At 33.6% G+C, this 21,932-nt stretch overlaps 2 protein-coding genes across 2 annotated transcripts in view; one reads left to right on the forward strand and one right to left on the reverse strand.

Annotated features, from left to right (window-relative positions):
• The first annotated feature begins 1,403 nt into the window (after window positions 1-1,403).
• Window positions 1,404-3,929, forward strand: LOC110018869 (protein MOTHER of FT and TFL1 homolog 1-like). The gene is given in 5 exon segments (XM_020716332.1): window positions 1,404-1,651; window positions 1,760-1,821; window positions 1,972-2,012; window positions 3,569-3,605; window positions 3,607-3,929. Coding segments are annotated over 5 exon segments (510 nt in total). The 5' UTR covers window positions 1,404-1,453; the 3' UTR covers window positions 3,779-3,929.
• An 823-nt stretch (window positions 3,930-4,752) lies between these two features.
• Window positions 4,753-21,932, reverse strand: part of LOC110018814 — a 24,945-nt gene continuing 7,765 nt past the window's right edge. The window contains exons 4-8 of the mRNA XM_020716257.1: window positions 20,696-20,819; window positions 20,031-20,383; window positions 11,141-12,158; window positions 5,922-6,112; window positions 4,753-5,372 (exon numbers count right to left, since the gene is read on the reverse strand). Of these exons, the coding sequence (XP_020571916.1) occupies window positions 5,298-5,372; window positions 5,922-6,112; window positions 11,141-12,158; window positions 20,031-20,383; window positions 20,696-20,819 (1,761 nt within the window). The 3' untranslated portion in view covers window positions 4,753-5,297. The remainder of the gene's footprint in view (window positions 5,373-5,921; window positions 6,113-11,140; window positions 12,159-20,030; window positions 20,384-20,695; window positions 20,820-21,932) is intronic.

A 21,932-nucleotide genomic window follows, 5' to 3' on the forward strand; every position in this document is an offset into this window, starting at 1 on the left:
TTGCCTATATATGCAGGGAAAAGATGTATTTCACTCTTTTGAGATCAAAACAGTGATATATTTTTGATGTGATATTAAAAATTTGAGTGTTATATATGTGAAAGTAATATTTAGGTCTTAAATATGTAAATACGTAGGAATTGCATGGGTGGCATGAATATAAAAATGTATCAAAACAATGAGAGACATTCACAGATTTACTCAAAGAATAAAGCTTCGCTCCTAAAATAATTAAGATTAACTTTATTAGGTGGCCAAATTATTTACTTGTGAAGCAAAATTGCATCAAACTTCCTCCCACTTTTATTGGCAACTTGATTTTTTGTTTGCTGTTCATGGAAGGGTTTTCATGTAAAATAGTAAAAGATGATTTTTTGCATCATAAGGCAACATGCACAATTTCCTTTAAAAATAAAACTCTTATAATAGTTACTAAACATCATACACTTTTTTGGGCAAACATTTCTTCATGAGCTCTTCATATGATTTTGCTCGAGGAGGAAAAGTTTTTTTGATTTAAAAGAGAGAAAAAAAGAATTATCTTAAAAATTTTATGAATATTTTTAATAGTTATAAGATTATATTTTAATAAATACCATATTTGATGTTGAACTTTGATTTGTTCGTGAATCACATCCAAAGAATAGAATGTATAGATGAATGAGATAGATAATACAATTTCAAACATCACTTCATTATTTTTTCATTTTCCCTCACCTCTTTTTCAAACGTCTCATCATTTTTTTATATATTCTATCAGCAATATTTCTCATTCGACATGAGTGAGGGATTGATAACATCGCTCTGGCGTAAGAAGAAACTAGAGATTTTTTCGGCGCAAAGGATTTTGTTTTAGAAGAAAGACGGCTGAGTCATGTCAAGAGATTTCATTGGAGTTCGCACACAGCTTTGTGTCTGAACTCCAGAGGTAATATTTTTTTGAGATAGCAAGTGAAATGCACCCTAATGAGTTTTCCATGAAATCATTATTATATTTATAGAGAAAAGGGAGACACAATATAATTAATTACATGTCTACCCTTATCTTAAGATGCATGTTACAGGATATTTTATGGGCAACTTTTAACCCGACCGAAGTTTCATGTTTTCATCTACCTTTGCTTTTTGAATCAGTGACCAAACTCACGTTTGTTTTATCTGCTTAAAAAACCTCACCTATTATTTTCATCATACACACGTCTCTATATGCCTTCTCTACCGCCCACGTGGAGTGTGTTACACAAGTTTCCATGCATGCATGGAAATAAGAATGTAAACAAGCAAATAAAAAAATAAATAAATATTCTAAATTCAAGAAAAAAAATACTGTACTAAGTTCCTCTAAAAGCTCTGGATATATAAGTAATTAATAAGCTCCTTTCTTCTCTTCAGAGCCAGAACAATCTAGCTTCTGAAATCCTTCTCTCTCTCTCTCTCTCTCTCTCTCTTGGCCATGATATCAACCTTTGTGGAGCCATTGGTGGTGGGGAGAGTGATAGGGGAGGTGGTGGATCTCTTCGTTCCCACAGTCTCTATGTCTGTAAATTATGGTCCGAAGCATATTAACAATGGCTGTGCTGTGAAGCCATCCATGGCCGCCAACCCACCCGCACTCTACATCTCTGGAAATATCTCTGAACTCTATACCTTGGTAATACCAACTCAATCATATTATTGTTTGTTTCATATGTTTGTGTAGATAATATTTTAGATTGTGCAGAGCATGCAGCTCTTTAGTAGATTCTTTTTTGGGGTGTAGGTTATGACAGATCCGGATGCACCCAGTCCAAGTGAGCCCATAATGAGGGAGTTTATACACTGGTAGTATAACCACAAGCTTTTATTAATTTGATTAGTAGATTGCATTTTTTGATATATTATAGAAACAACATATTATTTAATTATTTATATCAGTCACTGTTATAAGATTTTTGATGTGTACCTAATTAATTTAATTTGCTGGTTGATCAGGTTGGTGGTCAATATTCCCGGTGGGACTGATCCTTCCAAAGGTACATTCTTCATTTTAGTTATTACTAATTAGTTATAAAATTCATAGATATTTATATATACGTAGTCGATCGACATTAGGGGCGTAAACGAGCCGAACATGAGCGAGCCCAGGCTCTGCTCGTTTTCAGCTCGTTTATATTTCGAGCTCAAAAGGTGATTCACGAACAAAGAGTCGTTTTGACAACCCTAATCACGTAGCCATAAGATGTTAATGATTGGGACAAGATTTAAACATCATTTGATTCTAATTTAATAATTTTTATTATATTTTCTTAATTAATACTTTTAATTGATTATAAATCTTTGTAGCCTTGTAGTCAATTAAAGTTTTAAAAAATACAACTCATCATAGATATATGTATATAAAATTGATTAGTAGTATTTCAACTCAAAACGAGTCGAACACTAACGAACAAATACTTGTTTATGTTCGGCTCGTTAACTTAGCGAATCAGCCTAACACGAGCCGAAAACGAGCTGTTCGCCAACAACAAGTTGTTTTGAAAGCCGTAATCGACATCTAATATATGAAAAATATAACTTCATTATATATATATATATGCTCGTAATTTTGAAGATAATTTAAAATGATAAGTACAAAAAAAATTTATTAGAGAAAAATATATATTTTTTTTGTTTACAATTATGAATGGTAATATTATTTTGAATTTATCTAGCACGTGAGGGCTCCAAAATGTGGGCGTCACCTACTCTTAGGTGGCACGGATCACCGGCTCACATGCCGAATTGAAATTGAAGGATTTTAGATACAAATGGTGAATCCATGCGAAAAAAATTGTTCCATAATATAATAAAATTAGCTCAATAAAACTCAAAATCTTTAAATTTATTTAAATAAAATAAATAATTTTTGATTTATAGCTCATATACCATACTTAAAATATATTTAATGAATTCAGGATCCATCCTCATGCCAATTCAATTTCTTAAAATAAAATATCTCACCATATCATTATAATTTAAAGAAATTTACATACATCGCAATTCTTATGTTTTTGCATATCAATATCTAGACTTTGACACATACACCATTGACATTTTGGTTTCATAAATCAATGCATGAAAATGAAATTTTCAATTTTAAAAAGATACAGATGGTGGTACTTCTGATATGTTGTCAAAGATTTGCATGAAAATTTAGGACTTTAGATATATGGTAATGTGTAAATATATAAGAATTGTGTGCTATGTATGTAAATGCCTATTGTAGATGTTAACTTATATATATATATATATATATATATATATATAAATGTAAAGTGTCAAAATAATACCCTACTATTTACATAGAGCCGGTTAGCCTCAGAGCTTATAGAAGTGCCAAAATAGTTCACAACTATTTTAAAATTGAGTTATATTAATCCTCTATGGGGATTGTTTCAACCTCAATTTAAAAAGTCTGAGATTATTGTGATAATTCTATAAACTCTGGGACTAAAATAACCCCATATAAATAGTAGATGACTATTTTAACAGTTCACTCAATATATGCATATGATACAAGAGCTAGTGATGATGAAATGAAATGGAACAGGGGAAGAAATTGTTCCATACATGTCACCTCGGCCACCACTACGTATTCATCCTCTTCCAGCAAAAGAAGAGAATAGAAGAAATGAGTCCCTTCACCAGCCGCACCAATTTCAAGACACGGCTGTTCGCCGCCGAACATGAACTCGGCCTGCCCGTCGCCACCGTTTATTTCAATTGCCAGAGAGAGCCCAACAGCCGCCGCCACCGCTAGCCTTACATGCTGCCACATTGATGTATATCCGTAAATTAATTATTAGTTCCATACATAATTATTTATTAATGTAAAGGGACTGATTAGCTTCTATTTCATTTCAACAGTTCTTCTGTTTCTATATTATGCTGTGTAAGAATGATTTAGTGTGTTCACGACTTTGCGTGTTGATTAAATTAGTTTGAAATGTTTCTGGTGATATTTAATTTAGGGTCTAACGTTTTTTTAATTCTGGAAGATCTGCATACATTTCATTAATCAATAAAATTCACTAACAAAAAATAAAATCAGAGATCAAAATGATTTTGGCTTTTGACTTCTGAAAAACAATAAGGAAGATGGCTTCAAATTCAACTTGTCATGTAATTGTAAGGTCAAAAGTGCAATAATCGAGCTCAATTAAAATCATGTGCTTAAAAATTAGAATTATTCTCTTAGGAATAATTAGAATAATTTTCATTAAAAAAACAGTTGGATTCTCGAGCATTCATCTAAGCTTATATGAATTGCCACACTTTATGGAAGCTCTTTTTTATTTCCTTTTTCCAGCAGAAGAGAGCTCAAGAAAATTTTTGACATCCGGACACCGGATGTCAGGACAACGGCCCAGATGCAGCGAGGAGGGCGGAGGTCCGATTCCTCCCCTCCTCTGCTGCATCCGAGCTGTTGTCCGGACATGCAGAGTTCGGATGTCAAAATTTTTCCAAAACCAACACTTCAAAATTCTTCAACAATGTTTTACGCATTTGAGCATATTTTTGAGGAAAATAAAAGTTTGATTTAACTTACAAAAGCAGCAACCAAAATATTAAAAAAAATTATAATTTCAGAGAGGCCGAGTCAGCATATGAAATGATCTGATAATAATAATGGAAATAAGAATAACTAATATCCAGATAAAAGTAAGCACCACTTACCAAATGACAAGCAATGGGCCATCACACCAACATAATACAAAAGAAAGAGCTGCAGAAATTAAAACAAATGGAATTTACACACTCGAGTCAGATTACCAGTTTTACAGACATCAAACAAAATCAACTTAGAAGATTACATTTCAAAAGAAAAAAGCCGACCAAACAAGCTATCAGATTTGATTTCTAAGTAAGATCTAACAGAAAAAAACAAAAGAAAAAAGTAAGATCTAACAGAGTGAAGAGAATTCAAATCATGCCTGTAGAAACTCATCCTTCTAAAAATTCAAATCCATCCTCCACTTTCTGCACAACTGGGCGGAGCCATGAGAATGTCTTGAGCGCTCTAATGATCGGATTACAAAAATATCAAGGCAGGGAGAAGACGAAAAAATGCAAAGATGTAAATCAAAATTTTATTTGCAGCAAATAGCAGCTTTTCAAAGACACCGTCCAAATTGCATAAGTGCAATTACGCCATGAGAACAGAACTCTTCAGTTTCTCAGATACACAGGAATGAGAAAAGCCAAAGTTCATTGACGAAAGTCAAACCTCCACGCTTACAGTTTCAAGATCAATATCCTGTTTTCTAACTTCCTGGTGACTACCGACTCTCCTTGAATCTTTTAAATGGTGGGGATGCGAAAAGCTTTCTTACAGAAACAACAGGGTCATCAGCCTGGATAAAACGCATCTTATGTTAGAAGGAAAACACAATCAAAAGTTAAAAAAATTGGATGAATTTGCAAATTGCAACTACACCTATCTGTAAAAGTAGTTCTCAAAATGTCATTTGGAAAATATATTTTTTGAATGCTTTGGTGGTAATTATAATTTTGGGGAATTACCACCTAATTCTTATTTATTTACATGTCTAACACCTAAACTTTACATTTTACATATACACACCCAAACCTTTCATATCACATAAAAAATACCACTATTTTAACTTTTATAAAGTAAACTACACCTTTTCATGCAATAGGTAAGCTGGTCCAAATGTTAAAATTGAAGTTTAGATGTTAGATATGTAAATACATAAGAAATGAGTGGTATGAATGTTAATATTCCTATAATTTTTTGACATATTGAAATGGTCGAACTTTTTTTATAACCACACTCATAACATATCTGAAGTGAGGGTTTGCGGGATGCTCGAGTTGTGAAAGCTATTTATGCATGCAATCTATAACCCAAAGAAGTCTCAGGGAGGAAATGTCAAAATTACCTCATCAAGAAAACTGGAAGGAGCTTCTGTTTGTTCTGGCGGTTGCGAAGAATTCTTTTCAAGATCATCTAAAGCTGAGAGTGTTGCTTTCCATCCCGGCAAGTTTTTGCCCTCATAAGAAAACCAGGGGCAAAAAGGCCGATGCTGCTTTATGGGATCAAAATCCATGAGTTGAGTCTGCTTCCGATATTCTATGGAAGAATCAATTTATAACAGAATCAATATTGGAAAATAAAAGGCTGACAGTTTTGCCAAAAAAAAAAAAAAAAACAAAAGAATCACTGAATAACAAAAATTTGCATGAAAAAGAAGCAATACAAATCAACCATCATAGGGCAGTAAAAAAAAGTCGGTTTTTGGAGCCTTTTAAAGCTACTTTCTATTGCTGATTTAAATTCTCTTATTTTCTATTTAATTTATTTTATTAGGTTCAATTATCTACTTTTGGTTAATTTTTATTTTGAATTTAAATTATTAAGATAGGATTTAACTTAGCTTTAGATAGAATTTTTTTAAAATTAAAAGTTTTACCTCGTAACCATATTTCTAAAAACAGAAATCCATGTTGAACATCAGGATTATTACTGTTGATTGGAAGAATGAAATTAATTGTGGTCGATTGAATGGATTCTAAATTCAAGCTGTGAGGTGAACACTCCTACACATGTAGATCTATTAATCCTGCCTTGCCTGCCAATAGATTCCTTTATACTGTCACTAGCACCGGTCTACATACCTCGCATGCATTGACAGAGCTAAAATGGGGGCATTGGTGCCTTGTGCTCCAACTGGCCTGAACCAAAATTTGTAATTAGTTTTTTAATTATTATTATATAACCCTAAAAGTTTCCGCTGCCCATGGACCCTCAATCGTTCGAAAACTGGCAGAGCAGCTGATACATAAGCATATAGTGAATCACATCCGTTCTAGCCGTTGGCTTACCATTCGATGCAGTTTTATGAAATCTTTGTGCAATTTGTGTGCCAAAACGAGTGACTTCTCCTTGATCTCAATTGCCCGCATCAATTTTTTTATCTCGATTGTTGTGCGTCTTAATTTTCTTGGTTAAATTATCTAAGGTGAAATCGTTTTGTTGTAACTAAGCCAACATTACTTGCCCTAACTTGTTGCCATGTCTGAGTTTTTTCTTGCCAATGTCATTAAAAAATCAATTTCAATATGTTTTTTGATGTAGGCTTGAAAGTTCTATTTTTTTATTAATATGCTACTTCGTTTTTTAACTAGAATGAAGTCTTCTGAAGAATGAAGTCTTCTGAAGAGCCATTAGGTTGCAACTAGCGTTTAACTTGTGTAAATTTTAGTTAATCTGGTCAATTCAAATTTAACAAATATCAAGATGTTAAAACCTAAAAATTATTTGGCAATATAGCAATTAGAATCTTGTTAAATACTGATAAAATGTCCGACTATTTATTTAAAAATTTAAGGTTTGTTAAAGGGAAAAATCCTTAGTTTTGTTAAACCCAAAGAATGGTGATCCCAAACTTGGATTACAAAGTTGACAATTTATTCAAATTTAAGCCTTTTAATATATATATATATATTTTTAAAAAAAGCAATGTTCGTTTCAAGCCCAAATGAAAATGTTAAAGATATCTTTGAAATCTTTACATTTAGGTATCACAATCTCCACTTAGCCAATCATTGAATTGGATTACTCCCAATCCTAAACCCTTGACCACTTCCCTTCCATTAACATATGTTCCATTTTCTCGCTAATTCCAAGCCCTCCAATCTCTTCTTCAATCTCTTCACCTAGTCATGCAGGTTTACACAATTATTGCATGAACTACTTCGATTTTTGTTCCCTTCGCTTCAAATAATATCAGCCAGCGCTTGTCATTGGCCTTCACAACCACCAATAATTATCTCAGGTTTCTTCATTACTCAATGTTTTAGCATTAGCCTATTATTGACATCAACATTATTTCATGCATTATGAATATTTTATTTGTGGATAATCTTTTCCTTTCTCACCTTTACTCATAAGGATGACTATGATTCATGTGCTGATGATGAAAAGTCTTGGATCCATACTACTGAAGCACATGATATGCTGCATTATGCGGCAATCCAACTTAAAACTGCACTATTAAATTTCATACAATTCATTGCATGGACTACAAATATTCCTTTGAATCCTATTCAACAAAATGTGCCGCAAAATTTTCATCGATCTCTTTCAGATGGTAGTCCTTATGAATATTTTTAAGATGAAATTTTCTTCCTAATGACGAATTAGGATTTCAAGACTGGTTATTATTGCACCTAGGGATGATCCTGAAATATTACATGAAATTATAATATTAGTGGAAGATGTTATTCATGGAGATATAGCATCTCCTGCAAATTTAGCAGAAGATTATGCTCCAGTTTATTTTCCAGTAATGTCAGTCTCCTAATTCAAATAATTATAATTTGCTCCAACTACACACCCATTAGAGCTTGAATTAGTAGTACCCATCAGAACTTGAATTAGTATTGCTACTATTATCATCATCTTTGACCCCATTGTTGATTCACATTAATAAGACCTTTATAGTTGTTGGATGAATTGAGTTGGCCAACACCTAAAACTCTAATATTTGCCTTTACTGTGAATTTAATTCTCATGAAGCTCCTTCCATTACATGGCCGCTTCTTCCATCACAAGATCAAATGATGCCACTTCCTACATGGTCTCCAACAAACTCTTTAGTAGAAGAGGACATTGTTAGTATATAAACTGATTCAATCAACCATTTTAGCCCATAAAGGACCAGATCTTCATAGGCCAATCCATAATGGTTAAATCAAACTATAAAGGAGCCAAACGAGACCAATTTTACTTGCCCTTTAGGATGACTTCTAACTATGGACGACTCTTATTTTTAAATTGATTTGTTTTACAAGGTTCAAAGATCTTATTTGGATATTTTAAGTTTGAATTTAAATTATTAGGATAGTTGACTTGGCTTCAAATAGATTCAGATTTTCTATTTAACATATATATGTCATATCTTTGCAACCTTATTTCTATAAAAAGACATTCATGATGAACATTTGGATTATTTTATTGATTGAATGAATGAAATTATGTGTGGCTAGTACTTTCAAGAAGTAAATTGTGTAGGAGTATCGCTTCAAAAATTTATATGAGATATTTTCTTTACTCTCTTTCTCAGTTCTGCCTCATCTGTATCTCTTAATTATCCCTCAACTTTATTTCTCTGATTTTTTTGATTCTGGGTTTGTTCTTACCGTGAAAATATTTAGTAGTTGGATTTTAATAGTCAAAGTACGATTACTTCTCTATTTAGCTTATTCGAGAATCCTTAATGGTCAGTACTTGTTAGAGTATTTAGCATAGAAAAGAGCCATTTGAATCCGAGAACACAATAATTTTGCTGTTTTTATTAGTAATTTTCGTGAACTTTAAGGTGATATTCTTTTTTTGTTCAAGTATTAAGCATATTTATAATTTTATGAACATTAAGTTCGATGGTGGATCACACACAATTTGTTAACATTCTGTGAGCCGCAGATCGCTGTTTTTCAGATAGCTATTTTACATTATCTAGGCCGTATATGTTATTTTTATCTACTTCTCCCAAGTTGCCTAATTTGACAGCAAGCTGCAAAAGATTGTTTTTCTTACTACTTAATTAAATCACACCAATTTTTATTTATGATATATTCCCAGTCTTCATTGATCAGCCAGTGGATGCAGGAAACAAGCATCGTAGTCCCACCAATGCTTCATAACCTTCTGATTAGCAGGTTGTTGAAAGTAATTGCATTGCCTCTGAAGTACAACTTAGGAAATGTAAGAGGAATATTCAATATTGGAGCAGTCTGTAAAAATCAAAGTCTTTTCTAGGAGGGTTGAAGTTCCTTTTCTTACAGTGCATCTAATGTGGGGGTACAATTTCATAAATAAAAAGCAGCACAAAATTACAGCCCATGGATAAGTTAAAGAATGTGAGAAGATAAAATTAAAAAAAAACTTATCAGACGAAAACAAAAATATTAAATCTCTTGCCTTTTGACACTAGCAGAGCTAAATGTTACTATATTTGATTATTCTAAAAATTACTATCATTAAAATATTAGAGCGATAATTGCCAAGATCACAACTATTTATGGCTATTGAAATGCCGAATCCTACTTATGAGAATATTATATCTGGCCAGGTTCGAAATATCATTTCAATTTATACATCTGATTTCCTCATATTATATTTGTTTGCTTGAATCTTCATAACTGCGCATTTCTTTTGCCTCGGGAAGAAACTATTCCTACACATTGATTCTCCATTTCTTTGCTCTTTTTCTAATGTGTGAGTTTCTCATGGGAAAAATTTTACTAGCTCAGCAATAAAACATTTTCTCTAGCAGTTTAACTCTCAAAAGCATAGTTCATTTTAGCCCCGAGATAGTGAAGGCCCTATAATACTATGGGAAGTCGAACACCAGTCCAACATCATGAGAAACTTTATGTAACGGATTAGGTGTATTTTTTATGTTATTTAATCTTTAATCACCTTTCAAATAATTTTTGGAAATTAATACATAAATTACAATCAAGAAAACTTAAATATTTTTTATTTGTTTAGCTAGAGTTATAACTTTAAATTAATTCCATGATTATAAATAGTACCCAAGTAATTTTTGATGTTGGTAACCATAGTATTTTGATTTTTCGGTTAGCATATTCTTCTCTTTGCTTCAAGGATTAGATTTGGCACTTGAGGATTACATAACAAGATGCATTTAAGATCGAGCATCAACAATGAGAAATTTAGGTGGTTTTTTTCCTTTCCTAACTGTCTTTCACTCTTTTTTCCCCTTCCTATATTAAACTTCCCAGCAGAATCAACATTATAATTTATTACATAATGTAATAGCCCATTAAATTTATTAAAATTAAGGAAATTTATCGAATTTTATAAAAAAACCATTCCCAAAAAGATGGCTCAGCCGTTCATGCCAGATCAGAATGTTTGCCACAGCAGCCTACATGTCACCTGAAAGTAATAGAATAAGCAAGTCTATGGAGTACCATGATGACAACACTTTAAATGCAAATACGACGACATGAAACTGCAATCGGTATTCAGTGAAGAGTCACAACAGACAACATGCTCATTCACCATCTCAATAAGAATAACAATCATATTATTAATATCCATAAAATATGCAAGCTAGAAAACTCTTACCGAATAAATGATCAAGACCATCATCCCGAGCAACAGAAATAGATACTTTCCTCGCAGATCCTATTGAATCTTGTTTGTCTAAACTTGTTCCGTCAGCTGTTGGGAAACAAGGACCCTCTTCCCCAGCTTTGGAGCAGGTGGATGAATCGACATTAGCAACAGAAGAAGCAGGCACTAAAGGATAGCAATGATCATTTTCTGGTCTATCACCAAAGTTTGATTCCTCTGATCTTGAAACTGAAACCAAATCATTTGATTCTCTAGCATCAGTAAATGGAGTGTTATACAGGGTTTCTTCGGAAGTATGTTCGCTGCCCACTTCACCAGCAAGTCCATCGCCCTCATCACCATGATTTCCTTCCAAATATATTTGAGAATTCAAATTTTCAGTTTCACTTCTTTTGCGCTTCAAGGATCCAACAGCCAGTGATCCAGCTTCATGATGACCATTAAATTCCTCTTCTTGGCCAGCATTGTCTTCCTTCCCTGATGAACCTTGGTTCAATCTTAAACAAGTATTATATGACAACTCAGCTCTCATATGCCTACTAACAGCGGGAAAAGATATTTTTGGATGAAAATGTTGTTTGGTTGGCGGAGGACCACCTGCAATTGTTAAATTTAAGCAAAATGGCTTCTCTTTATCAGCATTGTGATCTCCTCTGCCAAAATCTGTTGTTCCAGTAGTTGATTCACTTTGAGGACTACCATCTATAATTATCCTGAAGAATTCAAGAGGACGAGGTACTGTCTTGAAAAACCAGAGACCCACACAGGCACCACAAAACCGACAATCTAAGACTGTAGATGATTGATCATATAGATATTCACCATGTGGAACATCATTGTGACTGTTTGATGAGGATTTTGTGATATTTTGTGTTGGTTCGCAAGGTATCTCTTCTGAAGACTCCAGTGGATTGATGGCATTGGCAGATGGACCACACTTACCCTCAAATTCAACAGTATATGGAAGCAAGCGAGGTTCCCATCCACATAAGCTTATTATTTTCAGTGCCTGTAAATTGTTAATCAACATTATTTCAGCAAGAGCAAAAGGAAAAATAAGATCAGAAAAGCCAGTGAAACAAGAAAAAAAATTTAATTTTATTTCAGTAAGGAAAAGAACAAGTGGATGCATATATTCATGGAGCTATAAACCAAAACCCTAGACCTGGCTTTAGTCATCTTAGTTTGAATACATAAAATCGGGGTGATCAGGTGATGCCATCAATGGCCCTTCGTCATGAAAACTGTGGTCAGCAATGAAGAGCACTGCACAAGCTAAAAATGTCTGCATCACGAACTGTAAAGCAAAACCTTTGCACTGATTTAGAAACTATCCTTAATTTGAACTGATGCCTTGGGAAAAAATGTGATTCGATCAGAATAAACCAGGCAAGATAGTGATTCTTCGTCTCACCAATTGTAGCAAGGCCCGCATAGCTATTGTATTGCTTATTCAGGCAGGAGCATCCTATAATTAGACGTCCTTTTTTTTAATATAATCAGGCAAAAATGTTTGCTATAACTTATTCTAGATGCAAATGCAAAGATATCATTGCACACAACCTCCTCTCCCAAAACTGAGCATTAATAGGAGCTCCATGCGTTGCATTTTCAGAAAAATTATACAATCTCCTTTTTCTTTAATAAAATTAGGTTTAAATGTTTTAAAACATTTCTTTTATGGCTCCAAGTTAAGTTTTTTTAAGCAGCATGAGAGTATTAGGTTAGTATTATATTAATCAGGGAAAAGTACGTCCGTGCAGGCATAAAAAGTAGTTGGTTAGGCTTAAGCTTGTGGGATGAAAATGGGTTTGGCCACTAGTAAATGAAGCCCCCGCTTTGGTCTTCTTTGGCTCACACTTCTTAACAAGTATAAGAACATAAGTTTCGCATGATATCAAGTGATTCACAAAATTTGAAACTCCTATATGTTTTTTATGCTTTCGATCATAAATATGGTTAATAATTGGGTGACTCCTAATACATCTTCTCAAGATTGATAATCAATCAATTTGAAATTTTTGTTCGAAAGAAAGTCAACTATTAGTAAGGAAAGCCCTGAAATGAGAGAGAGATTGTTTCAATGAAAGTGCGATTATTGGCTTAGTTCCACAATGAATACGTGAAGCATATATTAGCATTGAAAGGCCAAGTGGTTGGTCCTCGCCATATATTAAGTCTTCATGTCCATAAACTGTGCAGCTCTAAAGCCCTAATTCATACCACTTGAACTGAAATAAACATGTAAAAATAAAGCTTAATGTGTCAAAAAGATGCTTAAAAAAAGGAGACTTAGAAAATTAAAAAAATAAAATAAAAATAATTCAAGCTAAATGGATCCAAAATTAAACATAATTTTCAGAAAAGTAAGAAGGTCAAAAGCTTGAGTTCATTTTAGGTTTTTAATAAAGTTAAAACCAACCAAACAATCTTAGCCATTAGGGAGGATTTTTAACACGATTTAAAAAATATACAAAATTCAAAAACTAATTCAACAAATTAAGCTAAACAAGAAAAATCAAAGTTCAATTTCACAAACACTGTTCTAAAAGGAGTGGATAATTATTCCAGGTATATGAGAATAAAGATAAATCTCAAGTATCATACCACAGAACTTTCCCACTCTTCACAGCAGCTGAAATCAAGTAGAGAATAGTTTCATGGAAGATTCTCTTAGTTATTTTCCCTTTAATTAACAAATAAAATCACTAAGCAATTAGATCTGAAATTTTTCTATCAAATAAATTGTTTAGAGTAAAAACGAGTTATATTATTCCCATCATTGGGCTAGATTTGAAATATTATGACTTTTTTTTAATTTCTTAACTATGGAGTGAATTGGTTGGAATATTGCTTATATCAAGGCTTTGAAATAAATTGAGTACAATTCAATTCACATGGCATTAATTCCCCTCCAACTCTGTCATGTCTCTTCCTCTCTCGTTCCAATGCCCGCCAGCTCTCAAGTCCTGTGTTAGGCCAAAAGTCATCAGCCTTCTTTTTCTCTATCTCTATGTATTCCTATACAGAAGGTTTGGCCAGGTCAGGAATCTAAAAAACCTGCCACACCAATCAAAGTGAAAGATCAAAACCAACAACTTCTATTAGTACTCTCTCTTGGTGATAAATAAATTATCCATTGCTGGAATTTGGGTTTCAAAAACAAAGATAGCAAAAAACACCAAGCGGAGGAAAGATTGAATGCAATAAAAACATAATTAATTTTTTATTGATCAATTAATGTTTTTTTTTATTTTATTTTGGGTGCAGATAAGTTGGCTTGGTGTTTGGATGCATTGTTTACATCTTCAATTCAAGGCTCAACACACATGGGTGTAGGCGTTACTTCGAAAAATATTGATTATTTTCATTCCATGATCATATCTTCGTAAACTTGGGAGGATTATTGCGTTTGATCTCATAGAAAAACATTAGAAAAAACCAAGGTTACGTAAAAATCATATTGATTCCGTGTAATTCTTGAATCAAGTTAGTATCATCATATGATCATATTGTAGTGTCGATTTGGCTTATGAAAAATATTTTAGCCGCTGGTGTAACAAGCCATTCTTTAATTCGCCTTAGTGCATGCTCCCTGACAAAGTAAAACTAAATTTAAATATAGAAGTCAAACTTTAAACTCCTATAAATTTATGAAAAAGGTGAGGAATTGCTGCTTATGAACTTGAGAGAATCGAAAGTTTGTTGCGTGGGAATTGGCGGCATTTTATATGAGCCAGGAAGGTGCACAATTGTTATTTAACGGGAAAGCAGCGAAGAAAAGGGAGAAATTAAAAAAAATGAGAAAACAAAAAAAAAAAGTAAACCTAAATTACCATCTCGATACAGTGCAGATATGATGGTGCCAAAAATATTATGATGATTCAATGAGAAGCTATTTTGGAGGATAGTTTAAATGAAGAATTCATCAATTTAATTAAATATTCTTTATTCATTATATCTTGTGTGACTGTCTTTTGTTGTTTGGCTTGAAAGATATGGGATTCTCTTTTATGGCAAAATTGAGTGTACATTGACTTGAGAAGAATACTTAACAGTGCTTTTATTATTTGTGCCCCTGTTGGTTTTTCAAATGGGGTTCATCTCTCATAAATATTGACTTAGTTTGATCGAACCACATGGATGTTAGGTGCATAATCTTTTCATTATTATTTTTTTAAGTTTCTCGCACTCTAGCAAGTGCCACTGCATGAAAATTGGAAATCTTTTTAACTAACTAATGGTGTCAATGCCTAGTGCCAAATACGACAGCAATACGATGAGATCAAAAAAGTTTTATGACTTAAAAAATTTTGATCATTAGAGTGCAAATATGAAGGTTGTGTCAAAAAAAAAAAGATAAAACACTGGGGGGAATTTAAATATGCCAGAGATTATGAATGAAGAAGTATAAATATATGAAAAGCACTCTGGACGATACAACTATGTTTGAAAATTAAGGTATTGGCAGAGGTCTCTAACTAATAGCTAAGCTTGCAAACAAGCCAAACCGAGAGCCAATCAAGAGACTGTTTGAGCTCTAGTTAATCTAAAGCTTGTTTAAGCTTGATTCGAGCTCAATTTGAGCTTTTGTGATAATGCTCAAGCTCGATCTTGGTTTCAGCTTGGCCTGAGCTTATTCATAGTATAATTAGTAAGCTTTAATCAAGTTGCTCGTTTACAAGTCAAGCATGTTCATCTTAGCAAATTTTGATTAAGCAAACTTAATAAACGATCCTTACCACATCAAAATCATGTGTTCATAAGTCGCTTTTTGGGTGGATACCTTCTTGAGCAAAAAGGTTGGTTGACCTTATTCATTCAGCAACTGAGACGTGTTAAAGTTAATTTGATTATTCAATCACATAACCATGAATGAGCTTTATTTCATTAGCGCTGCAAACAATTTCTTTAACGCTCGGTTCATTTAAAACCCTAATATTATTTGATGTAAGCAATGGAAATGTATAGCAATCGAATAGTGGCAGCAACTGGAGACCGCTAATGATGACGCCCATTGCTAATCATTGTTGAATGCCATAGATGCTCGCTGTCGAATAATGTCAACATCCATCATCGCAAAATAAATATGTCCACCATCGTTCATTGCCTTTATTGAACAACACCAACATCCATCATCCCATATCATTTGTTATCAAACAGCAAAAACACTTACTGCCTTGTCCTGTAATCTATCTTTTTCTTACGACAAAAAAAGGCATATCGTTGTAGCTTGCAACATACATAAAAGAAAAAAATGGGAATTGTCTACTCTAAGTACTTGGAAAGTGGCTACGCAAGGCTATCTTTAAACTCCGTGAGAGAGGATGAAGGCTCAAATCTTTTGAGAATGAAGGTCGATTTAAGCTTGTAGGCTCCAAAAATTCAAAGCCTCAGAGCTCTTTGTTGTTGTTTTGTTAAAGGAGTTTTGAGGGTCAAATTTTCAAAAGATAGATAGAATAATAGATAAAATACTACCCATAGATTTCATCCTCAATTTGCAAGGACTTTTTGATCTAGGGTTCGAGCTTTCCCATAGGCACAAGCCCCTATGGTTAATTACCCCTCCTTATAATAAAAGAGCACTTTCGATTAAGGCATCATTTAACACTAAATAATCAGCATATAGTAGCATTAGACATGTGTTATAAATTATAAAATTTATCACTTGGAGCTTAAAACAAATTATGGGGGAAATTATGACAAACCCGATGAAAATCTCATGGTTTCGTTGTTCCAAGTTGTCATGCTCCCTAATCAACATAGTCAAAGAAGGTAGTCGATCCAGCCCGACTGAGTTGTATTATCAACAACCATGGCTTGCATAATTCAAGAAAACTTTCTAAATTTGCACTGAATATTTGTCTAAGAAGATAAATTTAAGTAGTCCTTAGCTGACAGAAGGTTTTGTGTCAATCAGATGTATCATTATAAATCACAACTTAAAAAATAGAAAATCAATGAGAAACATACAGGCTGGGTCGCAACCGTAATATAATGATATCATTTGGCGGCTACCACCCAATCAGAAGGTTTTAATTGTAGCAATTATTTTATGGAGTCTTTGGGTCAAACCATGCAGACAAGAAACTCAGGTCACGTCCTTACTGGTGTTAAATTACTTTTAGTGTGAATATAATGATATATTTGATGTGACATTAGCTCTTCTGTGAGTCAAAGTCAATCAAAATTATCACCATCGATAAACTGTTGCAGAGGATGGATGTGATTTGCTTTAATTTTTCAAGTTATTAATTACTTGAATGTTTGCTTTGTTACTTTCAAAGTTAATTTTAAAATTGACCCCTCCGATTGCACAATCAACGTGGCCACATCAGGGAGTTGACATTTAAAACTTTTATGCTCAAGATTCATTTGAAATTTATCAATTTTGACATCTTTAGCATATTAGTCCCGTCGACTCCGGTCCTAACAGAGAGAAAAATTGAACTAGGTCATTTGAACTTGTAAAATCTTACAATTGTGATTTGGACATTTTTTAAAATTAGACTTGTCAACTCTTTAAAAGGAGAATGACCAAACTAGTTGGGTGAGACATACAATCCCACCCACTAGACAGGGATGCGCGATTTATTGATTTTCAAAATGTCAACTATTTAAGTGAAAGTTTAGTCTTAAACCGCACAACATTCCTAATCTATTTATTAAAGTATTTAGCATTCTATTTGGAGCCCATGTGGCTATGATTTTGTAAATTTGAATAATTCAAGAATTTTATATGCTTGAAGCGACCTGGATGATCTTTTAAGATATGAATTTGAGATGACGCTTGCTTAGAGAGGCACATGCAAAACTCTGAAATTATGCAAAACTGACTCATTTATGTAAATGTTCTAAAACATGCATAACTTGAGAATATCAAAACTTTCACTCATACAAATTTTTAAATATTTTCATAGATCTCAAAGCGTTATACTTAATTTAAGGAATAATCATGAAGTTTATACACTTTGAAATCATTTAGAACTCTTATGATTTTAAGCTAAAAATTTTCACTTCAAAATTTAAAATGATCGTCTTCTATTCGCTAACAAGTTATATTATGCATTTACTGGCGTAATACGATGTTCCATATTTAAGCTAATCTTGCGATTCGTAATAATTCATAGTCTATGAATATACTTTAAATCATTTGCAAATCTTTATTAACACAAATTTGAATAATTCAACTATAGAGGATTAAGTTTAAAAAAAACCAATTTCAAATTAATTTTTAAATCCTAGGAGCCTAAATTTAAAACCTCAAATTTAAATTAATTTTCAAACCATTAGGAGTCTAATGTTTAAAAAACCAAATTTTAAAATATTTTTAAGTCATACAAGCCTAAATTTTAAAATACTTTTTGCAAATTTAAATAATTCAAGATTTTGAGTCATTTCCAATTTAAATAGTCTAAAGATCTTTAATTTATTTGCAAGTCCAAATTACTCAAAAATTTGGCAACCTCCCGGCCTCAACCCCCGTTAAGAGGTGTCGGAAGAATGCCAACTTGCCCAGCCGTTTATCAAATGTGTTGGTCAGTATCGCAAGAGAATGCGATCGAGGAGTAAAGCAAAATATTTAACCCACTATCCATAAGGCGCTATAAGCCTTCAATGTATCTGCAAAAGATCAAATCACAAGCACAAATTTCCCCGAATAGATACTTCACTTTCCCTTATGGTACTTAATTTCTTGAAAAGGTACTCATGTTTCCCACAATGAGTACTTAAATCCCTTAATTTTTTTAAAAAGTTTTTTGGGAAGAGTTTACAAATTCCCTGAACGGTACTCAATTCCCCAGGACAGGTTCTCAAGCTTCATCGCATGGATAATTTAACAAATTACCTTATTGCCCCATTTTTAAACCTTTTCCAGCGAAGCAACAATGTTGACAACAATGAAACGACTGGATCGAAGATTGAGGACAAAAGGGTTTCTTCTTATAATATATATGTATACAAGATAAAAAGTAAAAAATAATAATAAATTGGGGAAGGCTTGGCTGGCTAGCTGGGCTCGAGGTTGGTACACGGGCTCAAAATAGAAAGGCTAGGAGGGCCGAGTACAGAAAGGCCAGAGAGGCTCAGTTTGAAATTCTGTTGAATGGCAAGGGAAGCAGCAACTCAAGCTTCGACTCGAATAAGAAGTCTTCGGTTTCGTGCTAGGGCGGAGAGGATCACACAAAGTTCAGTGCAGGGAGGCTTTCGAGTAGAGGAGGCAACGTGAGTGGAGCAGGGATCATGCAAACTCCACGAGAAAGAGAGAAGAAAAAATAGGGGAGACAGGCAGGGGCTTCGGTTTGAGGATCTAGTAGCTCGAAGAGGCAATGACGTGGAAGGAATTACGACGGGCTTGATCGCATGTGAGGCGAAAAAACGTGCAAGGGCTTTGGTTTCATCTCGGTGGAAGAAGAATTCGGCTTGCGTGAGGGGCAGGAACAAGTGGAGAGTTTCAAAGGTATTTGTATGTCGCGATTCTTTTGTTGCTTTTCCTCCGACTTTGCTCTGGGTTTTGATTTGTGAACAATAATGGAGAATGAGATGGGAAGGATCTCGGGAAAGGAGTGCCAAGGGAATTTATGAAGCAGGATGGCTTCGAACGGAGAAAAAGAGGATTGTGTAATTGTGTGCTGCAGAGTTTTGGAGTGGGTTTGTAACTGAGATCGAGTTGGAACCGTTATTGACCTCCACGCGGGCGTCTTTGGCGGGAGGAAGTAAAGTTTTAAGTCAATAAATATTTTTTTGATTCCACAGTCAACAAAGATCGATTATAGATTATTAATAAGTTCACAAATATGGCTTGAAATAAAAAACAATTGCAAAGTGCAAAATCATTTTGCAACAAATATAATATTCAAGTACTTCTAAGCATGCAAACCTGGTAGTAACCATGGGAATCACCGTCTTCAGTCGTATCGAGTTGATCCTTGCTTCTACAATCATCAATTAGCCTAATTCCACTGCTCAAAGTGATTGACGAACAAAATGGAGCGGACAAAAAATGATCAAGCCGATGACTACTCATACAATCAATAAACGTTGAAGAAATAACAGGAAGTGCTGTTAGCCGTAAAAGAGCATGAAAACGTTCTCTGAATCCCTCTACCAAAACATGAGAAGGCGAAGATGGAAAATATGACAATGATTCATCACATGCATTATCAATCCATGGACACAATAGCTTATGTCCATTGTCCAATTTTAAGCTAAATACTGCAGCAGCCTTTTCAACTGCAAAAATAGAAAGGTCGTAAACTCAGAATAGCATGGAGAACAATAAATTAGGAAGATCACTAAATGCACAAAAGAGGCATTCCCATACTTAAAACTTCATAATCAACCATGAAAATCATAATTTAATACTATAAAGATGGCATCTATTATATCTGATAAGGTCCTAAGCGGCTCACTTATTAAAGTAGTTCTAAACATTTTTTCTTGATTGCACAGTTTAAGTGCTTGTTCCAGCAGAATTTATATATGGTTATAAGTTGTTCAACTATAATGAAAAGGGACAGAAGAAAGAAAACAGCTGCTTGCCACCTTGCTGGATAGCCCACGAAGGTGGAGTAGAAAAGAAAAGTCGCGCTCCACATGCCTCACAAACAATGACATCCATTTCAACGTTGATCCAACCTCTCCTTGCACAGTTTAAAGGACTAATAACCTGGAAAAAAAAATCCATACCTAAGAAATAGATAAAAACATGGAAGACAAATTAACTGAACAACACAAACTAGAGGAAGCTACAAGGAAAGCAAAATAAAGCACAAGCAGGCTTCTAGCAAATTGCCAGACCAGGAAATTGTTATCCAGGTACACCACCTTGGCAATTTTTCTTGATATTTCAATAAAAATGTAACCAATTCATCACACAACCCAGCATTAAAGAAACCCAATATGACTGATTATATTTTCTCCTGAACCCCGCATGTAATGAAGAAAAAGGAAAACATATCAAGGAACTGATCGGTAAAAGGTCCTTCCAGGTAAGTTAATTTATTTGACTCATATGCTCACGTGTTAAATAATATTGGAATATTACATTTTCAGAATGCAAAATAGAATTAAAATATAGTTTGGAAAAACAAACTCCAAAACAAATTCGAGCATGAGATGATGGGAAATCTTCTAATGATCAAATGAATTATATTGGTGTTGCAAAGTTTGTCATTATTTCAAGTGCACCATTGCAGCAATTAGGGCAACAAGACAGCTATTTAAGAAGTGCAAAAATTTTGTGGATTGTCCATTTTCGGAAAATAAGATCGACCTTAGTGATCTTAATATCGTTAATAATATTAAAATGTTTCATTTTTACCATCGCATTAATAAAAAAATTGAAAAGGCTTTAAAGAAAACCAAGGGTGGAAAGTCTATAGGATCTGATGATATCCCAATTGAAATGTAGAAATATTATGAGATTTGAGAGTTTCTTGGCTTACTAAACTCTTTATTATTATTTTAAAAACTAAAAAGATCCCTAAGGAGTGGAGGAAGAGTATTTTGGTCTACATTTTTAAGAATAAAATGGATGCATAAGAGTATGCCAATTATGGAGGAATTAAGTTGATGTGTCATACTTTAGAATTATGGGAGAGGGTAATTGAACATAGGTTAAGACGTATTATAAAGATTTCTATTTGGATTTATGCCAGGCAGGTAGGCAGGTCTACTATGGAAGATATACATTTATTGAAAGGTTTGATGGAGAAGTTCAAAGATAATAAGGAGACTCTACATACTATTTTTATTGATTTAGAAAAAGCTTACGATAAGT

Source organism: Phalaenopsis equestris, unplaced genomic scaffold (assembly GCF_001263595.1).
Source record: "Phalaenopsis equestris unplaced genomic scaffold, ASM126359v1 Scaffold000036, whole genome shotgun sequence".
Lineage (NCBI taxonomy): Eukaryota > Viridiplantae > Streptophyta > Magnoliopsida > Asparagales > Orchidaceae > Phalaenopsis > Phalaenopsis equestris.